At 46.0% G+C, this 22,295-nt stretch overlaps 2 protein-coding genes across 5 annotated transcripts; both read right to left on the reverse strand.

Annotated features, from left to right (window-relative positions):
* Positions 1-635: 635 nt before the first annotated feature.
* On the reverse strand, positions 636-11,842 carry slc2a3b (solute carrier family 2 member 3b). 4 transcript variants are annotated; one of them, XM_072680586.1, is made up of 12 exons: positions 11,769-11,842; positions 9,590-9,690; positions 6,360-6,461; positions 5,227-5,387; positions 4,473-4,713; positions 4,145-4,307; positions 3,605-3,792; positions 3,317-3,421; positions 2,479-2,583; positions 1,953-2,036; positions 1,624-1,841; positions 636-1,170 (listed from the first exon to the last, which is right to left on the reverse strand). In XM_072680586.1, the coding sequence occupies exons 2-12, from the start codon at positions 9,614-9,616 to the stop codon at positions 642-644; spliced, it is 1,923 nt and encodes a 640-aa protein (XP_072536687.1). In that variant the 5' UTR covers positions 9,617-9,690; positions 11,769-11,842; the 3' UTR covers positions 636-641. The 4 variants fall into 4 exon arrangements, with proteins under 4 accessions (XP_072536687.1, XP_072536688.1, XP_072536686.1 ...); XM_072680587.1 differs by having other exon boundaries at positions 636-1,088; positions 1,638-1,841; positions 9,590-9,694; positions 11,769-11,835; XM_072680585.1 differs by having other exon boundaries at positions 9,590-9,694; positions 11,769-11,835.
* Positions 11,843-16,352: 4,510 nt separating this feature from the next.
* On the reverse strand, positions 16,353-19,286 carry cox6b2 (cytochrome c oxidase subunit 6B2). The gene is made up of 4 exons (XM_072679064.1): positions 19,201-19,286; positions 18,102-18,237; positions 17,735-17,835; positions 16,353-16,558 (listed from the first exon to the last, which is right to left on the reverse strand). The coding sequence occupies exons 2-4, from the start codon at positions 18,205-18,207 to the stop codon at positions 16,505-16,507; spliced, it is 261 nt and encodes an 86-aa protein (XP_072535165.1). The 5' UTR covers positions 18,208-18,237; positions 19,201-19,286; the 3' UTR covers positions 16,353-16,504.
* Positions 19,287-22,295: the final 3,009 nt, after the last annotated feature.

Here is a 22,295-nt window from a genome sequence, read left to right on the forward strand (position 1 = left end):
AGCGAGAGAGAGAGAGATGTGGAGGGGGAGGAGAATACATGCATGATGATGATGATGATGATTATGACTGAGAACTCAATGAGAGACTATAAGAGAGAGAGAGAGAGAAAGGAGGGGTAGAGAGACATTGTGGAAGCATGGAGGAAGGATCTGAGGAACGAGTTGGGCCGGTCGGGACAAAAACTGTCTAGACACGTAGAAGGCTGCGTCTCACACACCCACACACACACACACACACACACACACACACACACACACATCTGAAAGATGCAGCAAGCAGGCAGGCAGTGGCTTGGCAGTGGGGAGAGTGGGAGATTATCCAAGGCACTGGAATCCGGATTTTAGGGAATCTTAGCCACACATTCCGGACTCTCAGTATTTTTAAGGCAGGAGCGTCATTTGGAAGTTTCCCTTTGTCCTCGTTTTGCTATGATCATCCTTGTCTCACACACACACACACACACACACACACACACACATATATACAGATATACACACACATTTGCCAACACAGTCCACCCTCTGTTTTACAGCGTGGCTCTGTATATAAAGTCTATCTGCGAAAGAACTATAGACACAGTCTGCCCTCTGCTGGACATTACTGGACACTACAATAAGAAGCTATATACATCACAAACATTTCAATATTTATTTTTTTCAAAATTAACATTATAAAAACACATCACTGATAATATTATAGAAAAAAGTTCAACAGACCAACCCAGATAAATAATAATAATGATAATAACAGTAATAAATAAAAAAATAATAATAATCAACCCATCAACCAGAGGTCCACAGTCACTTCTCTGGTCCTTCTCACCTGTAGAGCCATTAGAGTTTGTGAAGCAGATCAGACTGACTGACTCTCTGGGTCTGGGTCTGGGTCTGGTTCTGGATCTGAGTCTATGCGTTCGGTACGTTCGTGGGGGCCTCTTGCGGAGGGAACTCCACCATAGGCACTTTCTCCGTTGTCGGGGAAACAGGCAGGGCGACGCCCCCCTCCTGATCAGTAGGTTGGGCGGGGCCGGACGAGGCAGCTTTGGCGAATCCGCTGGCAATGTCATCAAAGGTCCGCCCTTTGGTCTCTGGAACCCGGAAATAGGTGAACAGGAGGAAGATGAGGAGGAGGATGAGGAAAATGATGAAGACGTATGGTCCACATTGCCTCTGCAGAGAGGGAAGAGGGAGCAGTTAGCAGTTTAGCAATGTCAAGCTAATCTGTCAGAAACATAAACAGTAGAACCAAAGGACACATCATATCCCCCCCGGACACATCATATCCCCCCGAGACACATCATATCCCCCCACGGACACATCCTATCCCCCCCCGGACACATCCTATCACCCTGGACACATTCAATACCCCAGGACACATCCTATCCCCCAGACACACCATATCCCCCCAGACACAGGGGTATAAAGCCCCTCAGCATTAAGCTGTGAAGCAGTGGAACTACTGTGTGGTCCCGACGTCACTAACGCTCTTGTGGCTGAACACAATCAAATCCTAAGAGCAACGCCCCTCCAAAACCTAGTAGAAAGCCGCTACTCGGGACGCGCCTATAAGGCGGAGTTTACCCGTATAGCAGGGTTGACCTGGGTAAAGCTAGTAACGCTCACCGATGGGGTCTCACCTGTAGCATGGGGAAGAACATGGCCACCAGGAAGTTGCAGATCCAGTTCGAGCAGCCTCCCACGGCAACAGCAGCCGGGCGCGCACCCTGAGCAAACAGCTCCGTCGCTATGAACCATGGGATTGGCCCCGGGCCAATTTCAAAACTGGCCACGAACCCAAACACGGCCAGGATGGCCACATAGCTGATCACGGGTGTTTTGCTCTGTGAAGACAGGACAGACGCTAATGCTAATGCTAATGCTGATGCTAATGCTAATCTAGAGTTACTAATCAGATAAGTTAGATTAGACAGTCATTTCCTGTAGACACTCACCCCGCTCGAGACCGCATTCACGGTTGTGTTACAGAGACTCACAACCGGAGCTCCACACAGGTCTTCTTGTGGTGCACATGGGTCCTGAAGAAGATCAGGACAAATCACAACTTCATACTGGATATTAATGCTAATAGAACTTCATACTGGATATTAATGCTATTAGAGCTTCATACTGGATATTAATGTTATTAGAACTTCATACTGGATATTAATGTTATTAGAGCTTCATACTGGATATTAATGCTATTAGAACTTCATACTGGATATTAATGCTATTAGAACTTCATACTGGATATTAATGTTATTAGAACTTCATACTGGATATTAATGTTATTAGAGCTTCATACTGGATATTAATGTTATTAAAGCTTCATACTGGATATTAATGTTATTAAAGCTTCATACTGGATATTAATGATATTAGAACTTCATACTGTATATTAATGTTATTAGAACTTCATACTGGATATTAATGTTATTAAAGCTTCATACTGGATATTAATGATATTAGAATGTAACTCACCAACACCAGCTGCAGAACGATGGTCATGATTAGCGCGCAGACGGCCATCCCACCAAGTCCAAACATCTGAAGCGTCCTTCGTCCGGCTCTCTCCACCAGAAACAGCTGATGCCCAAGAGCAGACAGAGAGCAGCAGCATATTAAAAAATATGACAGCTGTAATATTAGCTACAACATTAGCTAATAGATCGGCTGACAGATAAGCAAGTTATTGAAGTATTCAACACCCCACCAATTAGCAACTGCAGGCTACCCAAACCCATTGAGTGTTCAGTAATCTCTAACAGACTAATGTGCTAATGTGCTTCCTTTACTGCGGTCCATGTCTAAAGATAACAGCGAGTCACTCAGTGTCAGAAACCACAGAAGCAAGTCTATTTTAAGGAGAGGGTGGGACGAATTATAGGGCCCGCAGTTAGCACCATGCTAATTGGCTGGTGGGGTCTACGGTCCACTACTCATCATCCGGTTGCATTTGCCTTTGATTCACTGTCGGCCTTAAGCTCAAACAGCAGGGGGCGATCTGCCCAATTGAGTTAGAATAACACTGTGCCATATACAATAAACGGACAAAAGTATTGGGACGCCTGCTCATAAACTGTTTCTTCTGAAATCAAGGGAAATAAAAAAAGAGTGTATCCTGCTTTTGTTGGAGTAACTGTCTCTACTTCCCAGGGAAGAAGGCTTTCTACTACATTTTGGAGGAGCATTGCTGTGAGGATTTGATTGCATCCATCATTCCAGAGAACACAGTCCCAATGCTCAACAGCTCAATGCATTCATAGTGGACACACAGTGTATGTTAGTGTCAGGAAAGGTGGAGGTGGCGAGTACTCACAGAAACCACAGTAAAGACGGTGTTGACTATGCCTGTTCCAATAGTGGCGTAGACGGGCTCGCTGACCCCCGAGCTCTTGAAGATTTGTGTAGAGTAATAAAACACCTGGAGAAAAACAGAGAAGTTCATCAGACCTAACGGCAAAATGAGGAACCACAGAAGAGCGGGTGGAGCTGGCAAAAACCCTGCTATTGCAACATACGCTGCACAATGATGAGCCAAATCATTATCACCTTCACGAGAAGGTGGGGGTGTAAGTTCAGGAGACATGGGACTTGTGGGACTCACAGCGTTGATGCCGGAGAACTGCTGAGAGACGTTCATGATGATGGCAATGATGATGGGCTGCCTGTAGATGGGGTTGCGGAAGAGCTCCGGGATGGTCACTTTCTTCTCCATGGCAACCTTTGTGGCCTCTTCCCTCATCTCCCGAATGTCATCCTCAACGTCCTCATGCCCACGGAGACGCACCAGTACTGAATCATACAGAGAACATTGGAAGGTTAGAAGGTCATGAGGTTGCCCAACCCCCCAAAAAAGTCCAGAGTCCAAAAGTAATCGGTCGCCCAAGCCATGGCTGACGAGTGAAGTGAGCTTATGTAGTTTTACTAGGAAGCTACAAGGCTAATGTCGCTAAGACGTCGCTATGAACATGGGCCAAGGCATGGATAAAGAGCAGACCTGGGTATCAAACCCACAACCTTGTGACCAATAACCCACCCAACCCTCCAAACCCCATAATCAAGTCTACAACAGCTTACTGAACACCTCCGCGCGTGAGGAATTAGCACCATGCTAACTGGTGGGCTATAAACTTCACCAACTCACTCATGCGGGCTTCTTCGTCCTGCTGCAGGTTGATGAGCAGGTATCTGGGGCTCTCTGAGCAGAAGAGCAGCATGACGCTCTGCAGCACGGCGGGCAGCGCGGTCAGCCCCAGCAGCAGCGGCCACAGAGACTCCGAGCCCAGCAGGACCTCCAAACCTAAAATCTACAACATCAAAACGGCGAAATTAAAACCATCAAAACGTGCTGAATATTGTGTCCAGAAGTTTGCGGAAACCTTTTTTTGGGAAAGCTTGAGACTAGGTGTTCTGCCACTCCAGCTCCAGATCCCCAAAGGTACTGGATGAAGCTCCATCTGCCATAAGCTCACCTGGGCTATGAGGATGCCGATGACTATGGCCAGCTGGTGGAGCGTGCCGAAGGCTCCCCGCAGGGCCGTGGGGGCCAGTTCCCCCACATACATGGGGGTCAGGCCGGTGAAGAGTCCGCAAAACAGGCCGATGACCAGCCGACCCAGGATCACCATCTCGTAGGAGCGGCAAGCGCTGGACAACCCCATCAGACCACCGCCAATCAGAGCCAGGAAATTACACAGCAGCATAGACTTAGGTCTGAGAGAGAGAGAGAGAGAGAGAGAGAGAGAGAGAATAACAGGGGATTGAATTCATTGTTTCTCTGATGTCCCAACAGCCAACTTACTTACATACACTACATGGACAAAAGTATTGGGACACCTGCTCATTCAGTGTTTCTTCTGTAATCAAGGGTATTAAAGAGCTAGCTCAAAAGTACTAGAAGGAGCTCCACCATCCATCATTCCATCCATTCTAGCTCAATGCTGGGGGGCTTAACACCCCTCTAGCCCACGCCTGACATTAGGCAGCATGGTGCCAATAGGGTCATGATGTTGATCTGCTCCAGAGAGTCCTATTCTATTGGCAGTACTTCTTCTCTACAGGGACTAGACAAGCTGTGTGTGTGAGTGTGTGTGCATTTGCACATCTGTGCCAGGCAACGGGTGCAGCTTGAAGCAGCTGAATGCATTGGTTAGAAGACGTGTCCACAAACATTTGGACAACTCTAATCAATGTTATAATTATGCAGTTCTAGCTTCAGTAACTGACCTCCCGAACTTGTTGACCAGTACTCCTACAAAGACGGAGCTGATCATGCCTCCAGCGCTGAATATGGCCACAGCAAAACTCCACAGGTAAGAAACGGTGCAGTCATCCATGGCCTGGCCAGAGCGCTCCAGAGACGCGTTCCTGAAAAAGGCCTGCACTTTCTGAAGGTCACGGCCAGAGAGAGAAAGAGGGGAAGTTAGTTGCGGAGACCGGTTTCACCCCAAATCTACTACAAATCCAGGGCCAGTCAAAAGTTTGGACACACCTGGTTGAATGTGTGCTGATCATGATCCTTAAAAAAAAACATTTAATCCAGATGCTAGGGTGACCTTATGTTACGTCCAGATCCCAAAGGTACTGGATGAAGCTCCATCGTCACTCCAGAGAACTTCACAGTTGCTTCTGCCATAAGCTCACCTGGGCTATGAGGATGCAGACGACTGTGGCCAGCAGGAGGAACCATGGAGGGCAGTGGAGGCCAGGTTCCCCAAACATACATGGGGGGTCAGACCTGTGTAAAGTCCACAAAGCAGGCCGACGACCAGCCAACCAGAAATGGCCACGGCCCTACAACTTAGGCCTGCTTGAACCTAGCCCCCTTCAGCCATGACATCTTTGCATAGAATGGTTTTAAGATGATGATGATGATGATGATGACGATGATCAGCCACATTCAAGGTGCAGGTGTGTTAAAACTTTTTTTTTGACTGGTACTGTCCAGCAACTCTTAAAACCCCGCCCCTATTTGGTGCCCTATAGGCTTCATAGTGGGGCTCGGTGCTTGGTCCCCGATGATTGCCACTTCCAATCTATAGGCGTATGCTCAGCTCTGGTAGAAGGTAAGTACATGATCATGTTTAGGCAGATCTTAGTTCTGATTGGCTCATAAAAATTGGTGGATGGATAGACCCTCACACAGAATGGGGTTAGGGGGATGGCACAGGGGACTTCAAAACCCTGCCAAAGCCTAACCTGCCTCTTAATTTCCGAAGTGGACGCCATCTGCTGGTTCATTATGGGGGCCATTATGGTGAGGTCAGTCCTATGATGTCGGTTCAGTATACGCTACCAATATTCATGTATGACCTCCTTAATGACCTAATCATTGATTGGATGAGTGATAGGTTATTTACCTTGTACGGTGCATTGATGACTCCGATGTTGTAGCCGAACTGCAGGGAGCCGATGGCGGCCGTGCAGACGCAGAACAGCAAATGCCACGTCATCCGCTTTCTCTGCCGAGGACATAAGAGGACACAGATCAGCCTCCATGTGGCTCAGTGATGAGAAATGGTGACACAACATGCAACTGCAACAGCATCATCTCCAGCCATCAACACCAGTCAACTGCAACCACACTGAAGCCTCCCTGGCCAAAGCTGAAGTTACAAAACCCTGGAAATTCGGACGTTACACATTTCTGCATGTCAACTTTCAGGAGAAAGGCTCATCTCCATTTCAGGGAGCTTTAGTTACACAATGAGGACTGCAGTACACTCCTGCCCACTCATTAGCACGCTCCCCCTCTGATCATCACATGTAATGCTCCTGATACTAGAATACTTCGGCCTTTTCCGAACTTATTTCTGAGCAAACCAACACACTTGGCTTAAAAGTCCCGGGTACACCGCTCGGATGCATCTGCTAGTGGTCACCCGTGTCGGCCAGCATCACGCTGAAGTGATGTGGGGAGGGAGAGAGAGAGAGAGAGAGAAAGAGAGAGAGAGCAGTCTACACACCCGGAGAGATTGAGGCTGACTGTGCTCACTCAGGCTCTGGCTGCTGATGGCAAAGCAGCATGACCCGGGATTCGAACCAGCGATCCTCTGCGATTCCCGGGTACAGTAGACTCAAATTGAATGGTTAAATGGTTCCTTGAGAGATGCCACAGAAGAACCACCTTTGGTTCCCCAAAGAACCATGCTTCCGAGTGGGAAGAACATCCCTTAAAATCCCCTTTTTAAGGTTCTTCACACTCCGAACATGGATCTTCTATGGCATCACTGAAAGAACCATTTGTGGCTCCGTCATTGTGGAAAGAAGGCCGACCCGAGACTGGGTGGCCCCGTGTGGCTCTTCGATACGCAATGGCGCTGAAGGCTATCCCATCTGGGCCGAATCGACAGGAAGGCCAATGCAGCAGAAATGCTTAATGATGGTTATGGAAGGAACATATGACATAACATGCAGTACAGCGCCCCCTGCTGTGTATGGGGCTGCACAGCCACAGATTGATCAAAGTGCCCATGCTAACCCCTGTCCACCGCCGCCTACAGTGGACACACAAGCGACAGAACCTCGCCTTGACCTCGGAGCCAAAGAAGAAGGCAGCCAAGGATTCAGGTATTCCGTTTAGGGCGAATCGATTTCTGGGGCCTGTATGGGTAGCCCAACTGGGAACCAGACCGTTCAGTCCTTAAGTTCCACGTTGGTCCCACATATGGATGCCCACCAGGGTCGGTAATGGGACCAGGTGCGGTTAAACATGGGAAACATGTACGTTTACGGTGGGCTGTAACGATGGGGCCCATTTAGGAAGCCCAACTGGGTCAGTAAAAACGCCCACCTGGAAATAGCTTTAGGTTCCAGGTGGGCAGGTGTGGCCTTGGCCTTCAAATTCCCCAAATCTCTAATTGATCCAACATCTTTGAGATAAGATGGAACAACAGGTCCAATCTGCAGTGGCTCCACCTCCAACTTACAGGTCTTAAAGGATCTGCTGGAACGTCTTGGTGCCAGATACCACAGGACACCTTCAGCGATCAACGGGCAGTTGAACAACTGACCGTCGGCTTAAGTCTACGTTTCCCCTTCAGTAGGATTTCCATTCTTTTCCATGTTCTGGAAAACACTGAAATGAGATCAGAGGTCAGGTAGAAGATATCCAGAGTATTCCTTCATCCCTTCATTCTGACTTTGCTTTCTTCCTGATTCCACCAGTCAGTTTATGAGCGAGGGCAGGCTGAGGTGAAGCTCCTGCTCAAGTTAAGACATGCCGACAATCCTTCACAAGGGAAAATTCCCGTCTTCCTGCCTCTCAGTTCCATTCTGGCTTCTCCTTCTAACTCCCCAGACAGCCGGCGTAGGGAATTGTTCACTTGGTAAATCCAGGTACACTCAAGAAAGAAAGACTGGAGGGACTGGAGTTGTTTATGATGCAGGATGTGATTTATACAGTCTCGTAGTTTTGGCCGTAGAGATGGAGGTGGAGGTCAGACGGATTAGCAATGGAAGGGAGCCTTGCCAGGCTGGGCAACCCCTTTTCATGCCATGTATGCCATGATACGGCACAAATGAACATCGCAATACAAAGGATTCTCAAAGGACAGCGCTCGTAAACCCAGAACCCCCGAGGGTCTATGATGTACAGCCATCGTGGGGGTCCTGATGGCTTGTTCTGAGACTCGAGACAAAAGCTACAAGTGGTCCAGCAGTTCCTATACTATAGTATCCCAACTTGCTGCTATGGGATACTAGCTGGTTGCTGTGGTTTCTAGACCCTTGGAAGAACCTCCATACACTGTGAGAGTTCATTTGGCAGAATATTGAGTCTTCCTGAAGCAAACAAGTCTGAACTAAGCTGCAAAGCAGAGCCACTGTCCAACCAGCTGTTTATGACTACAAAGTTCATGCAGTAACGAGGGAAGTGTGGGGTACAAATTACCATACGGGTGAAATGTCACAAATACTTGAACAAGTTTCATGCGACATGCTTTTGGCTCATTTCCTCAGAGCAGTGCCGTTGCCAGCATCTGACATCGGTTGGACATTATAGTAGATATTTCTCAAGAGCTAGCCAAGCTAAAGTACAGCCTCCAAACATGGTGGAGGTAGTTTCACAGACTGTTACAGCATACAGTAAGAGCAAGCCAGGCTAAGGTAGTCTGAAAACATGATGGAGGTAGTTTGACACACTCTTACAGCTAACAGTGAGAGCCAGTAGGGCTAAAGTACAGCCTCCGAACATGGTGAAGGTAGTTCCACACACTGTTACACAGCTCACAGTGAGAGCTAGCCAGGCGACAGTACAGCCTCCAAACTTGGTGGAGGTAGTTTCATCAACAACCCACAGTAAGAGCTAGCCAGGCTAAAGTACAGCCTCCAAACATGGTGGAGGTAGTTCCACACACTGTTACACAGCTCACAGTGAGAGCTAGCCAGGCGACAGTACAGCCTCCAAACATGGTGGAGGTAGTTCCACACACTGTTACACAGCTCACAGTGAGAGCTAGCCAGGCGACAGTACAGCCTCCAAACATGGTGGAGGTAGGTTCACACACTCTTTTCACTGATCACATTTATCTGAACTCAGATATTTGGATTTGTTTCGGCCAGAAAGCCTGAAAACCATGTGCATGTTTACCTTGCTGCCGTCTTCCATCTTCTCCATCGTGTGGAAGTGTGTCAGGTTGGTTCCTGGCTCTCAGAAGACACAGCTCCGCTGCAGACAGATCCCTGTAGTACCTTTCTGACAAAGAGGACGAAGGCGCTGATGAAACGCTGTGGCTTTGCATGGCCACCCGATCGTGATAAAGTTAGTGTGATTGTTTACTCATTTCCTCCAGCGGATGTTGCGCTGCACAGCGGGGGCATGTGGGGGATGTGAAATGTGAATTTTAAAAAGGTGGAAAAAATGCAAACAATGTGATGTCGAGATGTGCAAGATGATCAACCGTAGGCCTCGTTAGCTTTCACCTGCTTCGACAGCTCACTATTATTAATGTAATATAACTTAGCATTATTGCATTATTACATATTGCTACTACTACCACTGTAGTATATCTATAATTATGGCAGAAATGATGGAACCATAATATAATATCTCCAAAAAGCAACGTCATTACATCAATCAAATATTAACCCCTTAATGCAGAAAGGCTTATCACACATTAAGGTGCATTACTCAGCAACTACAGGGGCTTCTGTATAAACTGGTGGGGCTATTCTCTGCTAATAGAAGTTTCTAATAGCGCTTTCGGCCCAGCGGCCGACCACAGGCTGTTTAAGGGGTTAAGTTTTGAGAATTTGAGGTCAACTCAAGCCTTTAGGAAAATAAGTCACAGTTTGAGCCTCAATTTTTGTTTATTTTCTAGAAAATGACTCATTATCCCGAGATACTAAAATTGATTTCTTTTTTTAAAGGCCAAACGAATGGACATGATAAGTCACGATACGTTTTGATGTAGTGAGTCAAAGTATATATGCAGTATATGCATATGTCATTATTACATTACCAAAAAAGTGTTATTCTTTTGGAAAAGTCACTATATTTCAATGTACTGAATAAAAGTTTAGTTAATAGACGATATAAAAGTCAGTTAATGATTAAATAAATGTCAATTTTGAGAAATTGGTCACTATTTCCATGTCTAATAGTAGGGGGGCAGTGGAGGCTCAACGGTTAGCGCTCCGAGCTATTGATCACAGGGTTGTGGGTTCGATACCCGGGCTCGGCAAGCTGCTACTGTTGGGCGCTTGAGCGAGGCCCTTTACCGTCTCACTTTACTACATTATTAAATATTGCTACTACTACTACCACTGTAATATATATATATAACTATATGATATATATGATAATTCACGATACATTTTAATTTAGTGAGTCAAAGTATTTATATCAAAGTATCGAGAGAATAAGTCATTATTGGAATTAAAGACATACTTTTGAGAATATATATAAATCACTATAAGTCTATATACCCAATTAAAGTTTTTAAAAAGTCAGTTTTATTGATTAAATAAATGTCAATTTTGAGAAATTGGTCACTATTCCCAAGTCTAATTAAGGGGCAGTGGTGGCTAGAGAGTCCTTCCCTCTCTCACTTTATTACATATTGCTTCTACTACCACTGTAGTATATCTATAATTATATGATATATATGATAAGTCACGATACGTTTTAAATTAGTGAGTCAAAGTATATATATGAATAAGTCATTATTGGGACATTATTTGCATTATAGACATAGTTTTGAGAAAATAAGTTACTTAAGAAAAGTGTTTTTCTTTTGGAAGTAAGTCACTATAAGTCAATATACTGAATTAAAGTTTTTAAAAAGTCAGTTCATGAGTAAATAAATGTCAATTTTGAGAAATGGGTCACTATTCACAAGTTCAGCAGCTCTGCGGTTAGAGCTCTGGGCTGTTGATGATAGGGTTGTGGGTTTGATACCCACTGCCACCCGCTGCCACGCTTGAGCAAGGCCCTTCACCCTCTCACTGCCCCTTGTCCACTAGTGTGTGTGTGTTCACTTCCACAGATGGGTCTAATGCGGAGGACACATTTCTCTGTACACAGTGCACCTTTTAAAAATGATCATGTCAGAATTCTAGAAAATAAATCAATATTTCTGACAATACTAATACATCATTTAACATTCTTTTACTTTTAAATAGGCTTCAATTAATGAATCCAACTCTGAAGCATGAAGCTGATCTAGGTCCAAAAGTCACATCATTACAGAAAGTCCTAAGCTAAAATTAATCAATAATCGATCAAAAGCAAGTAGGGGGTTAAAACCCCGCACTAAACCAGTACAGACCTGCTGTGGTTCTGCTGGGTTCGGTTTTGCTCCCACTGGTCACTGTCCGTCCGAATTCGACCCTCCTCCTGACACTACAGTCTGAGACCGTGCCTGCAGACCCTCCTCGTTATACCTTGTCACCTTCCCCCGCCTGAGCGGTGATTGGTCAAGCCTTCCGGCGGCTTGCGCTAGGATTGGCTAGGATTTCGCTGAATTTCCAGGCAATCACAGCGCCGGTTGGGCGGGGCTTAGCGGAGGCGCGCATGGCTGGCTGTAGGCTGGCTGTAGGGTGTGTAGCAGCGTCTTCCCCGGCCGTCCCTGCTGCTCTTTTTCTGAGGGAAAACGTGATGTTTACAGCGGAGATTGGGCGATTAGACATGGGAAGCGTGACTGCTGTTCGTCCTACGTTGCTTCCCACCCTAGTCCGGCGAATAACAAAGCCTTTTAGGCTCGGTTTCATTACAATGGGACAAGTCATGTGGCTGCTGGGGCTAGTGGGAGGCAATGGGAGGCTGAGCTCTGTAAACAAGCAGGCCTCTATTCCAGGACCCAGTCCAGTTTGAGAGCGATTGACTGAACGCTGGGTAGAATGAACATCGGCAGATTTGAGAGGCCTCCTGCAGCGGTCAGCTGGCCCTACCCTTTGCCGATTGATCGGCTTAGCTCTCGACCAGCTGGTTTAGCTGGTCTACCAGCATGAACAGTCTGACCCAGCTAGTCTGTCGTGGTTGACCAGCATGACCCCAGTACCCAAAGAACAGACAAATTGCATTGGAACTCCCTCATATTGGAAGCCAGTAGGCAGCTGCTGACATGTAGATGTCTAACTGCAGGTGGAGGTGTAGTGGTGGTATGGAGGTATAGACTGCAGACGTTGTGTCTGTCTTCTGTGTTTGAGCTCATGTCCATGTTAGAAACTCTGGATCTCTGAAGTTTTTGCAGACTTTTAGACTTTTTTTGGCAGCAATGAGCAGCAATATGCTTTTCGTGAAAAGACGACCATACCAACTGTTAAGCATGGGTTTGTGTTGCAGCCAGTGACAAAGGGAGCGTGCCACTTCACTGGTAGAGTGGATTTAGCTAAAAAGGTAACCATCAAACCATCTGAAAAATGCTGGAGATGAAGTAGAATCCTGACGATCCTAAACACACCTCAACATAATCTACAGTGTACTTCCTCGAGAAGGGCTTCGCTAAAGGTTTTGCCACGGCCCTCTCACAGTTTCCCTGACCCCCAACATCACAAATCAAAAACTTGGTGGATAGACCTCAAAGGAGCTGTGCAGCAAGATGACCTGTTAGAGCCCTTTCATGAAGATAAGGCGATATTGCTAATCGCAAATACGCTAGTCTCCATCCACACATCCCTGACAGCATTGCTAAACACTACTAGCAACTGTAGTCCCATTCATGCTAGCTGCTTTTGGGCACCGGATTAGTGTGTACATCACAGCAGCGTGACACTTTCTGCAGGAAGCAAAGCCTCTGTGGCTCAAAACGATAACAGCGTTCAGTAGAAGGCTGCTTCAGAGAAGTAAAATATGTTTAGGCTTGGTCACAAAATTAGCCTAGACCCACTTCCGAACTTGAAACTAAGCCAATGTTGTTGTTTTTTTTTAGTAAAGCCACAATGCGTGGGCTTTCTGAGAACTGTTGCATAGCAGTGACACAGGTATCTCCTTCGGCTACTGACCCCCCTTAGCCACCTTCGTTATAGCCTGTGTTATAATCCATGTGACCTTTTAACCTGGTCAAGTCCGGCAGCTGATGGACGCCACACAACCGTTGTAGTGACAAGACATTACTTAATTCTTACACCACTCATTCTGAGATGGAGACTCGGGCTGGAGCTCAACTGTCACATTCACAAGGGATCCGAGAAGACGGACAGGCCGTGTAGGGCCATACAGCTCAGAAAGACTAAGCAGACAGTATTGGGACAGGCTTGGGCATGCTAAATTCTAAATGCTAACACGGGACAATTCTCAAACAATTCTCAAAACAACGTCGTCCCCAAAATTTTAAGCAGGTGACTCAGTGAGAGCTAGCCAGGCTAAAGTACAACAGCTTCCAAACATGGTGGAGGTAGTTCCACACACACTTACAGCTCACAATGAGAGCTAGCCAGGCTAAAGTACAACAGCTTCCAAACATGGTGGAGTTAGTTCCACACACTGCTACAGCTCACAGTGAAGTGTACCCAAGTGGAGCCCATGTTTGACCCCTCTTTGTCCCATTTACTTGTACAAATCATCGGCAAAAGTATGTGGACACCAGTTCTTAGTCTATGCAATAATTCTGACTAACATCATGTGTCACTGAGCTTCTTCCCTGGGTCAAAAATCCCAAAATATTGATATCCAGACCCAAACCACCAGTCACACTTTTTGCCACATTATTATTATTATTATTATTATCATCAACGTTTCTTTATCATCATACCACCTTAACCTCACCTGAGTTTTCCCCCAGGGTGATATTAGCAGGGCGACCCAACACACAGTAAAACTGCAGATTGGCTTACGTGCAGACACACACATCTCCCTCTCTTCCTGCCACAGTTGTGCAACATGACGCCATCAAAGAGTGTGTAAGGGCTTTAGTGTGTCTTTCCGCCCTCTTGGGTCCATATAAGGTTAAATCAGTCACATTTGCTATATGGACAAAAGTATTGGGACACATGCTTGTTCACCGTTTCTTCTAAAATCAAGGGTATTAGCAAGAGTTTCTCCTGCTTTTGTTGGAGTAACTGTCTCTACTGTCCAGGGAAGAAGGCTTTCTGCTAGATTTTGGAGGAGCATTGCTGTGAGGATTTGATTGCATCCTGTGACAAGAGCACTAGTGAGGTCAGGACGTTGGATGATCACCCTACCACCTTTACAGCTTGTCTACAAGGACTAGACAAGCTCTGTGTGTGTGTGAGTGTGTATTTGCACATCATCACCAGACACAAATATACATTATATGGACAAAAGTATTGGGACACCTTAATCATCAATCACACCTACATGAGCTTTTATATGATGTTTCATTCCAAACCCATAGGCTGTATTAATATGGAGCTGGTCCCCCTTTGCTCTAAGCTCTACCAGCGGCAGCAGGTCTGGAGCTCTGCAGTTATGGAGTCAGTTGGAGGCTTTTCTGCACTCTGCTCTGAGCTCAGCACTCTTTACGTAACTTTACATGGTCTGACAGACACTCTGTGGACACTGAGCTGCTCTCTGCTTTTTTCACACACCTGAATGGAATGACTGAAGAGTTGTGTCCCAATACTTTTGTCCATATAGTGTAACTGTCTAATGATTTGATGAGTTGGCCTTATGGCCCAACATCAGCACTGCAATGCTTAAACATCTGGTGTAAAGCCTTCCTTTTGAGCAGGGGGGGGGTACTGGTGGTAGGTAGGTGCACCAGGCGTAGGTCAATAGATCAGCTTGTGCATCTGTTGTTTCACTGAAACTCAGTGGGTGTGCTGAAATTACGAGAGTCAGCAATCAAACATCCTACCATGCGAGCTTGTGGACTGCAAAGCGGGAAGCTACGCAGAACTGGTGAGGAAGTGCTGGCAAGAGATTACAGAGACATGCATGATGTACATCTAACCGAGGCCACATCTAACCTACCGGGTGCAAGCGTGTGTTCTTGCAAGACCTAAAAAGTTTGAGAACCACCATCTTAGGGTGTGAACTTTCAGCGATAAGAGCGTTAGTGAGGTCAGGATGTTGGTTGTTTATCACCACCCCACCTCATCAAGTCTCCACATCCATTAGGCAGTGCATGTTTACTATCTGATCCAGAGTCCTATTCTATCGGCACTACATCTCTACAGTGTGTGTCCACAAACATTTGGACATACAGTGCAGTTCAAGTACACCTCATCAACCCCAAAATCTCCACATCCATTAGGCAGCATGGTGCCAATAGGTTCATGTTTACTATCTGCTCCAGAGAGTCCTATTCTATCGGCACTACATCTCTACAGCGTGTCCACAAACATATGGACATATAGTGCAGTTCAAGTGCACTTTGTCTGGCCCAACCCCAAACAGAGGCTGTGGGCGATGCTGAACTGTGCAAGATAGGTCTTGAGTAACAGGAAGCCTCTGGTTGCAGCCAATACATGCAATTCGGCGTAGCACTCCATCACTGCCAGCGTGGCATGAGCCGTTCCTCTATCTGTGACCTCATGTGGGAGGTCACTACACACAAGCAGGAAAGTCAGAGCTAGTCCAATCAGACCAGGCTACTGAAGACCCTCTTCAACAGTCTACAGCAGTCCAGTGTTGGCGAGCCTGTGCTGAGCCGCTGCTGCAGCCTCAGCCTTCTGTTCTTGGCTGACTGTGGGAGTGGAACCTGGCGCGGCCGTTTGCTGGTGTAGCCCACCCCGTCTCAAGCTTGTAAGTGTAGGTGCACTGGCGTTCCTAATAAAGTGCTAGAAGTTCTAGATACTTAACATCTCTTAAAGCAGAGCAGACTCTCCCTGAGCAACTACAGGCTTTATTTGCACGTAAGCAGCAGAAGTGCATTAGTGTCGATGTACCTGGACTGAACCATGAAATGGGTCCGAACTCTTCTTTTCGCCCCGACAAGAAATGCATATGGTTAAGTTAACATTGTGCGTCTTTATTATGTAACAACATAAATTTTAAGAAGAGACTTTTGTCCGCCATGGGTTAACTCACAAAAGTGACACATGGTTAAATTAGGAGCTACAAAAGGTGGGAGGTTTTCGATAAAGGGCGTCCGGAGCCCGTTTAGATTTTTCCAGGGAAACTTCCATCCTGAACCTGTCCGTCCCACTTTTCCACCTAAAAGGAGAGAGAAAAAGAATACATATGCATAAATATAAATGTAAAAATTAACGCTGAGTGAGTATTCAAGTACAAAACACAGTTAGAGCACTGGGTTTGGTAAGCTGACCCTGCTGGGCCCTCCCCAGGCAACGCAGCAACGACTGCCCACCATCTGTGTTGGGTTGTCTTATAAAGGCTCAGCTGTCAATGTATTTAGGCGCAAGTGCACCCCCTGCTGGCCAGAGCATGTATTGATCTGAAACTGCTTTGTTGATTAACAAACAAACAAAAAAAATAAAATAAAAACCATATTCTGGTTGGACAGTATGCCCACAGAACAAAATGCAGTACGCCAACACCTCACTGCTACTTATACAAGAGCATCGTTTTGCCTCCAGCAGCTCCACCCTGTTTAACTAGCCCACACTCCCCAAATAAATTCGACACAATAGATGTTTACTGTTTGTTTCCTAAAACAACGCTGAGAAAAGCAAAAGCACAGTGCAATACATGTCTTTAGAGGCACGGATAAGAGCTGGTGTGCTTGCATCACTGGGCTCAGTAAGGTTTGGCATGTACAAACCACTGTCCGGTGCTTCTGACCCAACATCTGACCATGTAGTGACTATAGGGAGCCCTCTGCTGGCCACTCTTACTGCGGCCGTCAATAATACCACTGTAAACCTATAGGACACTACAAAATGAACAGCTGAAGAGCTGCCTGTATTACTCCCGAGGTAAAGCTGCCTTGTGAAGTGTTGCAGAATGGCCTCAGACCAGCTTTTCACTTCACTCCCTTAATGCAATATGGACGGGCCTTTGCCATTTCCTCCCTGCTGCTGAATCCATCTGTAGTGAACGTACAATCAAAAGGCATGTTCCCAAATGAAGCTTTTTGATTTGCCCATGGTCTGTGGCTTAAAGCTTATTAACTGATCAGTCATGGACAACACTCTTCAGGTCAGGATTAAAACCGGACTCACTTATGACTTTGATTTTCAGTTATAAAATCAAAACCATGGCCTAAAAGTTAAGTCCTCAATATTCACAGCTGAGGTGCCCCCAACCTCTCCAGGCGCTAATGTGGCCGCCCACTTAATGCCCCAGCCCAAGTGTGTGCGCTCACTGAAACCAATTCTACCTTCTGTAAACACACTGGTGCCGGTCCAGAACAGAATCTTAAAATCTTACCCAGCTTATGGGGCACAGGCTCTTGTAGACTCTCTGGTACCAATCACAGGGGGACGTCTCCTGACCTTTTGCTGACAAAGCCTTATTACACCTGTGAAAGTCTGTGTGGGACAGAGAAACGAAGGGAGGGTAAAAGTCAGCAACACTGTCCACTTCGCATTAACCGTGCATGTTCTTGGTCAGACCAAAGCGTCACAGAGTATGGCTACAGAGCTCATTAAATATTATTATTAATTTTATTTTACTTTACAACACCAAGTTTAGCTCAAGTGATAATTTCAGTACCGGCAGGACGGCGTGCAGCCCAGGTTCGATATCGGTGGGTGCACAGCAGCTGAGAATTCTTAGAAAACCTCAGAAAACTTACCAAGGTAGTTCTGGAAACAGTTTCGTGTCTGGTTGGTGTTCGGGAAACGGGCATCGAATGGAGCCGTTCTGTAATTCTTGATTTTGTCTTCGATGATGTCTGCCATCGCTGACCCAAGATCTGAGCAGGTCCAACACTGCAAAAGACACAAACAGGACATGAAACTCTGACACCATAGACTGAGGCTGCTACTGAACACCTGAATAAAGCAGCAGTTCCTAAATCAAGTCAAATCAAGGCCCACGGTCACAAATCTTCATAGTAGGAGCGCTGATGGGGGTCAGACTCCTCTATTGGTTGCTTACAATGACCTTTCTGGCATGGACAGACTCAAGACCATAAATACAGGCTCTTACAGAGAGACTAAAGAATCAAGGCAGAAAATATTAGTATATTATTATAACTAAGTAATATTTAGGGACTAATTATTCATTATTCTTTTTAAAATTGACAAATTGTTTGTTTTTCGTGCTCGAAATTATACGTTTTCCGTTCCACCTTAAAAGCTGCAGCAGCTGTATGCTGCGTGGACAGCGGTCAGAGAGCGACTACTACGGCATTTAAGGTGGAACCATGAATTACAACAACAATTATTTATTATTATTATTATTATTATTATAAAGCCAAAAATATGATGTCTAAAAGCTAAATATCGATCTAAGGGGGTGGGGGGGACTCTTTTCTCTGAGCTGCTCTGATTGAAATAGGATGGATGGCTCAGGAGGGCGAAGCTGGAGGTCGCCTGCTAACTCGCTAGCTAGCTAAAGACCTGCCGGAGCGCTGACAGCTCCAGCCGAACAAATCCGAGGGTTTTACAGCTCGCTGTAGCAGAAACAGACGAATACTGGCATTTATGCAGCGTTCAGAATCACACCAGGCTTCTATAACCTTCACCAGTAGCAGCGGGCTAGCGGTTAAAGCTAGTGCTAGCTAACGGTGAGCGGAGCGAAAATAAACGGCTCCGCTGAGTAACCTTAACCGCTGTATGGAAGAGTTAGCCAACGAGGGTAGTCTTTAAATATGGCGAGAAAACAGCGACCCAGCTTCACTTTACTAACTTTAATGAACAAAATCGCCGCGCTTTGAGGCCTAAAGTTACCTTAAACCGCGTCCTTGCGTCCTCTTGAAGGGATAGTGAGCGCGCTGAATTCTGGGAGGCGGATATGAAGTGAGGTAGGGCGGGTTTGTAGTGCGCGGCGGTGTCTCAAACCGACACCTCGTTCCCTACGTAGTGCACTACGCACAGTATTTGTATTTGTTATTGTATTATTATTTTAAATAATGATAGATTAGCACTAGCCAGGGTTTTTGCTGTCATTAATTACGCCTTTTTCATTCGAAGTAAGTAATTACGATGGTAAGTAAGGGCATTCGGAACACAGCCCATGTGAAAACATGTCAGTTGTACTTCCTTCCTCCAGAACAGGAAAAACACCTCCACTTCCGTCCACTGCTAAACTCTAAAGCTGAAATGCCTAAATATTGCCACTCAGAATCAGTTCATTAAAAACATTAATATGAAGCTATGAGGCTAATGTAGCAGCTAACAGTTAGCATGGTGCTAACTGAAGGCCTAAATCCTCATACGCTTCTTGTACGCATGCGAAGGGGTTCTCAGTAATCTCCAATAGACTTCACCATGTGGTTTCCGGCACTGTCCGACACGCTGCTAACGATAAACGTGGGCTGAAGAAAGTGAACATAGCTAAGAAAAGACGTAGCAGCCGCCTTTAGGCCTGAATTCTGCCCGTTCACCTTTACATATCACACTCCGTCTGAGTTTTGCAGGCCTGATAACCGGTGACCAGTAGATTAACCCCTGAGACTGAAAGGGTGGATTACTTCAATAAAGAGAATGAGAAAAACAAGCTCAACGGCTAATGCTAGGCTAGGTGAGGCCTGGCGTTTTCGCATGACTGGATTTAGAGCGCAATAATAAAAAAAACACTGGGGTCACACTTGCGTCCACAGTGATTAGGATGTTGTGGCCCAGGGGTGCGAAAAAAACCCCTCACTATTTCACTGGACACTGTTCAGGCCTCCAGGTCATGTCTGCAATAAAACACCGGACCCCGTTCACACCTGTGCTCAGAACTGGACCACCCAGGACACTCAGCGGTTAGAGCGCCGGGATATCGATAACAGGGTTGTGGGTTCGATTCCTGGGCTCGGCAAGCTGCCACTGTTGGGCCCTTGAGCAAGGCCCTTTACCCTCTCTGCTCCCCGGGCGCTGGAGTTGGCTGCCCACCGCTCTGGGTGTGTGTGTGTGTACTCACTGCCCCTAACACATGTGTGTGTGTGTGAGTGTGTGTTCACTACCAGATGGGTTAAATGCGGAGGACACATTTCGCTGTACAGTGACAAATACCTGCACCTTTTTTACCTTTTTACATTTTCATGCCAGGTGTGAACGAGGCCTGAATTTTGAGCCATTGTGTAGTACCTCACTGCTGCCATTGTGGGGCACTGTTAGCTATCAACAGGACAACAGCCTTCCAGCCATGGAAAGGAAGCGTACAGTAACAGCCTGGAGCTCTCCCAGCTCGGAGAACACACTGCTGTACTGTACTCACTCACTCATTCCATGCGCATTCTCTTCTCCAGTCAGGAAAAGCTCTCACTCGCTCGCCAAAAACAAACATGGAGGGACGAGGCTGAATGACGCACAGCAGCCGTTCACAGCCTGCTGCCACGACTTCCTGTCTGAAAACCCTGCAGCGTCTTCGGGCCTCCAGCCTGAGTGTGCTCTCAGGCCCAGAGGTTGCCTTAACTTCATGACGATCAGGAGCACTTGCAGAAGAAAAGCCCTGTCAAACATTAGACCACACATCCCGCGCCCCCACCCATTCCAGATATAGGCAAAAGTATGGACGAAATAGCTCAAAGATGCTAACATAATTAGCACGGGGCAAGCTAGCTACTGGGCTAGCTTCTAATATTACGGACACGGTTGAAATATTAATGGCCACAAAAAATGCTCTCCAAAGTCCCAGCCTTCAACAAAAAGAGCCAATTAGCTTGCTACGCTGCGAGTGGTGGACCCCCACCCACCTTCAGTTTTGAGTATTTTGGTCTCCCCCCATTAGTGGAGATAGAAACCTGAGCTGTGTCCGAAACTGTGGCCTGTTCACTATCCCCTACATGCGGAAATTCAGATCACTATACTGGGCACTGTTATAGGGAACAGCCTGGACGCCAGTCTTCTAACCAAACAGTGTGATGGATTGTGGGTATTCCACGACCGTTTAGTGCACATAGTTTGTACACTACATCACGTTGCATTGTGGGATTGTTTCAGTGCACTTAAAACATCTTTATTACATTGTCACTGTATAGTGAATAGAGCAGTTTCGGACACAGCTGTGGTAAATAACTGCCCGGCGGCGTTGCAGAGATGGCCGCCAGACGACCAGACTTGCCTATAAAGATTTTTAACCTTCCTAAAACTTTATTTTTGTACGTTTATTTGTTTATACTCACAAATGAATACAGGCATTTCAAATTTGGTAGGCACATTTCAACAAGGTTTGCGTTCATCAAACCTTTTTTGTTATCTGCGTAAATTCAGAAAATATTCGTAAGCAAATTATTACGTTTGAAAAACATTTCATGACACATTAATTAAATATTTTTTATGAATGTGATTATATATATATATGTTTTTTAATTTTGGGAAAGTTACTTCTGAGTTTTTGTCTAACTGATACGGTTATGATGCAAACCAATTAAATGGCACGTTTTTCATTAACTTTGTAACCTTACAAACAAACCTGGGACCTCTTAAAAACTTTTTTTTGCTAGATTCAGCGACTTTCCAGACCCTTTTGGCGAGTAGCAAAAACTTTGTAGCAACTTTTTGTTGCTAATTCTATACTTTATCCTGTACTGAGATGCATATCAGTGCTATCTAGCCACATTTCGAGACTTTTCATGTAAGCTTTAGCTATTTTCCTCGGAAAACCGTAGGCCACACTGTTGCTGAACGTGCCTGTAACATTCTCTGCTAGCTGGGAAGGTGGCTGCTCCTGGTTGTAGCTATGCTAAAGTGCTTTGGTCCATATTTATAGATCATAGTGAGTCATACAGAGTCAGAAACTACATAAACAAGTCTATTGGAGATTACCTGAGATAGTAACTTTACATAGTTTGAGGAAATATGTAGTAGATAATGTAGTGCTACATTAGCCTTGTAGC

The sequence above is a fragment of the Salminus brasiliensis genome, chromosome 5 (genome assembly GCF_030463535.1).
Source record: "Salminus brasiliensis chromosome 5, fSalBra1.hap2, whole genome shotgun sequence".
In the NCBI taxonomy this organism is placed as follows: Eukaryota; Metazoa; Chordata; class Actinopteri; order Characiformes; family Bryconidae; genus Salminus; species Salminus brasiliensis.

What these genes read in the sequence shown, in the direction of transcription:
- slc2a3b (XM_072680586.1), bottom strand. Translation starts at nt 9,616, where the DNA reads ATGGAGAAGATGGAAGACGGCAGCAAG. An exon ending in GGACGAAGAAGCCCGCATGA is followed by an intron (nt 3,793 to 4,144) that starts GTGAGTTGGTGA and finishes TGTATGATTCAG; the next exon opens with TACTGGTGCGTCTCCGTGGG. An exon ending in CCGTCTTTACTGTGGTTTCT is followed by an intron (nt 2,584 to 3,316) that starts GTGAGTACTCGC and finishes CTTGGGCATCAG; the next exon opens with CTGTTTCTGGTGGAGAGAGC.
- cox6b2 (XM_072679064.1), bottom strand. Translation starts at nt 18,207, where the DNA reads ATGGCAGACATCATCGAAGACAAAATCAAGAATTACAGAACGGCTCCA. An exon ending in CTGTTTCCAGAACTACCTTG is followed by an intron (nt 17,836 to 18,101) that starts GTAAGTTTTCTG and finishes TGTCCCACACAG; the next exon opens with ACTTTCACAGGTGTAATAAG. An exon ending in GCCTGTGCCCCATAAGCTGG is followed by an intron (nt 16,559 to 17,734) that starts GTAAGATTTTAA and finishes CTCTCCTTTTAG; the next exon opens with GTGGAAAAGTGGGACGGACA.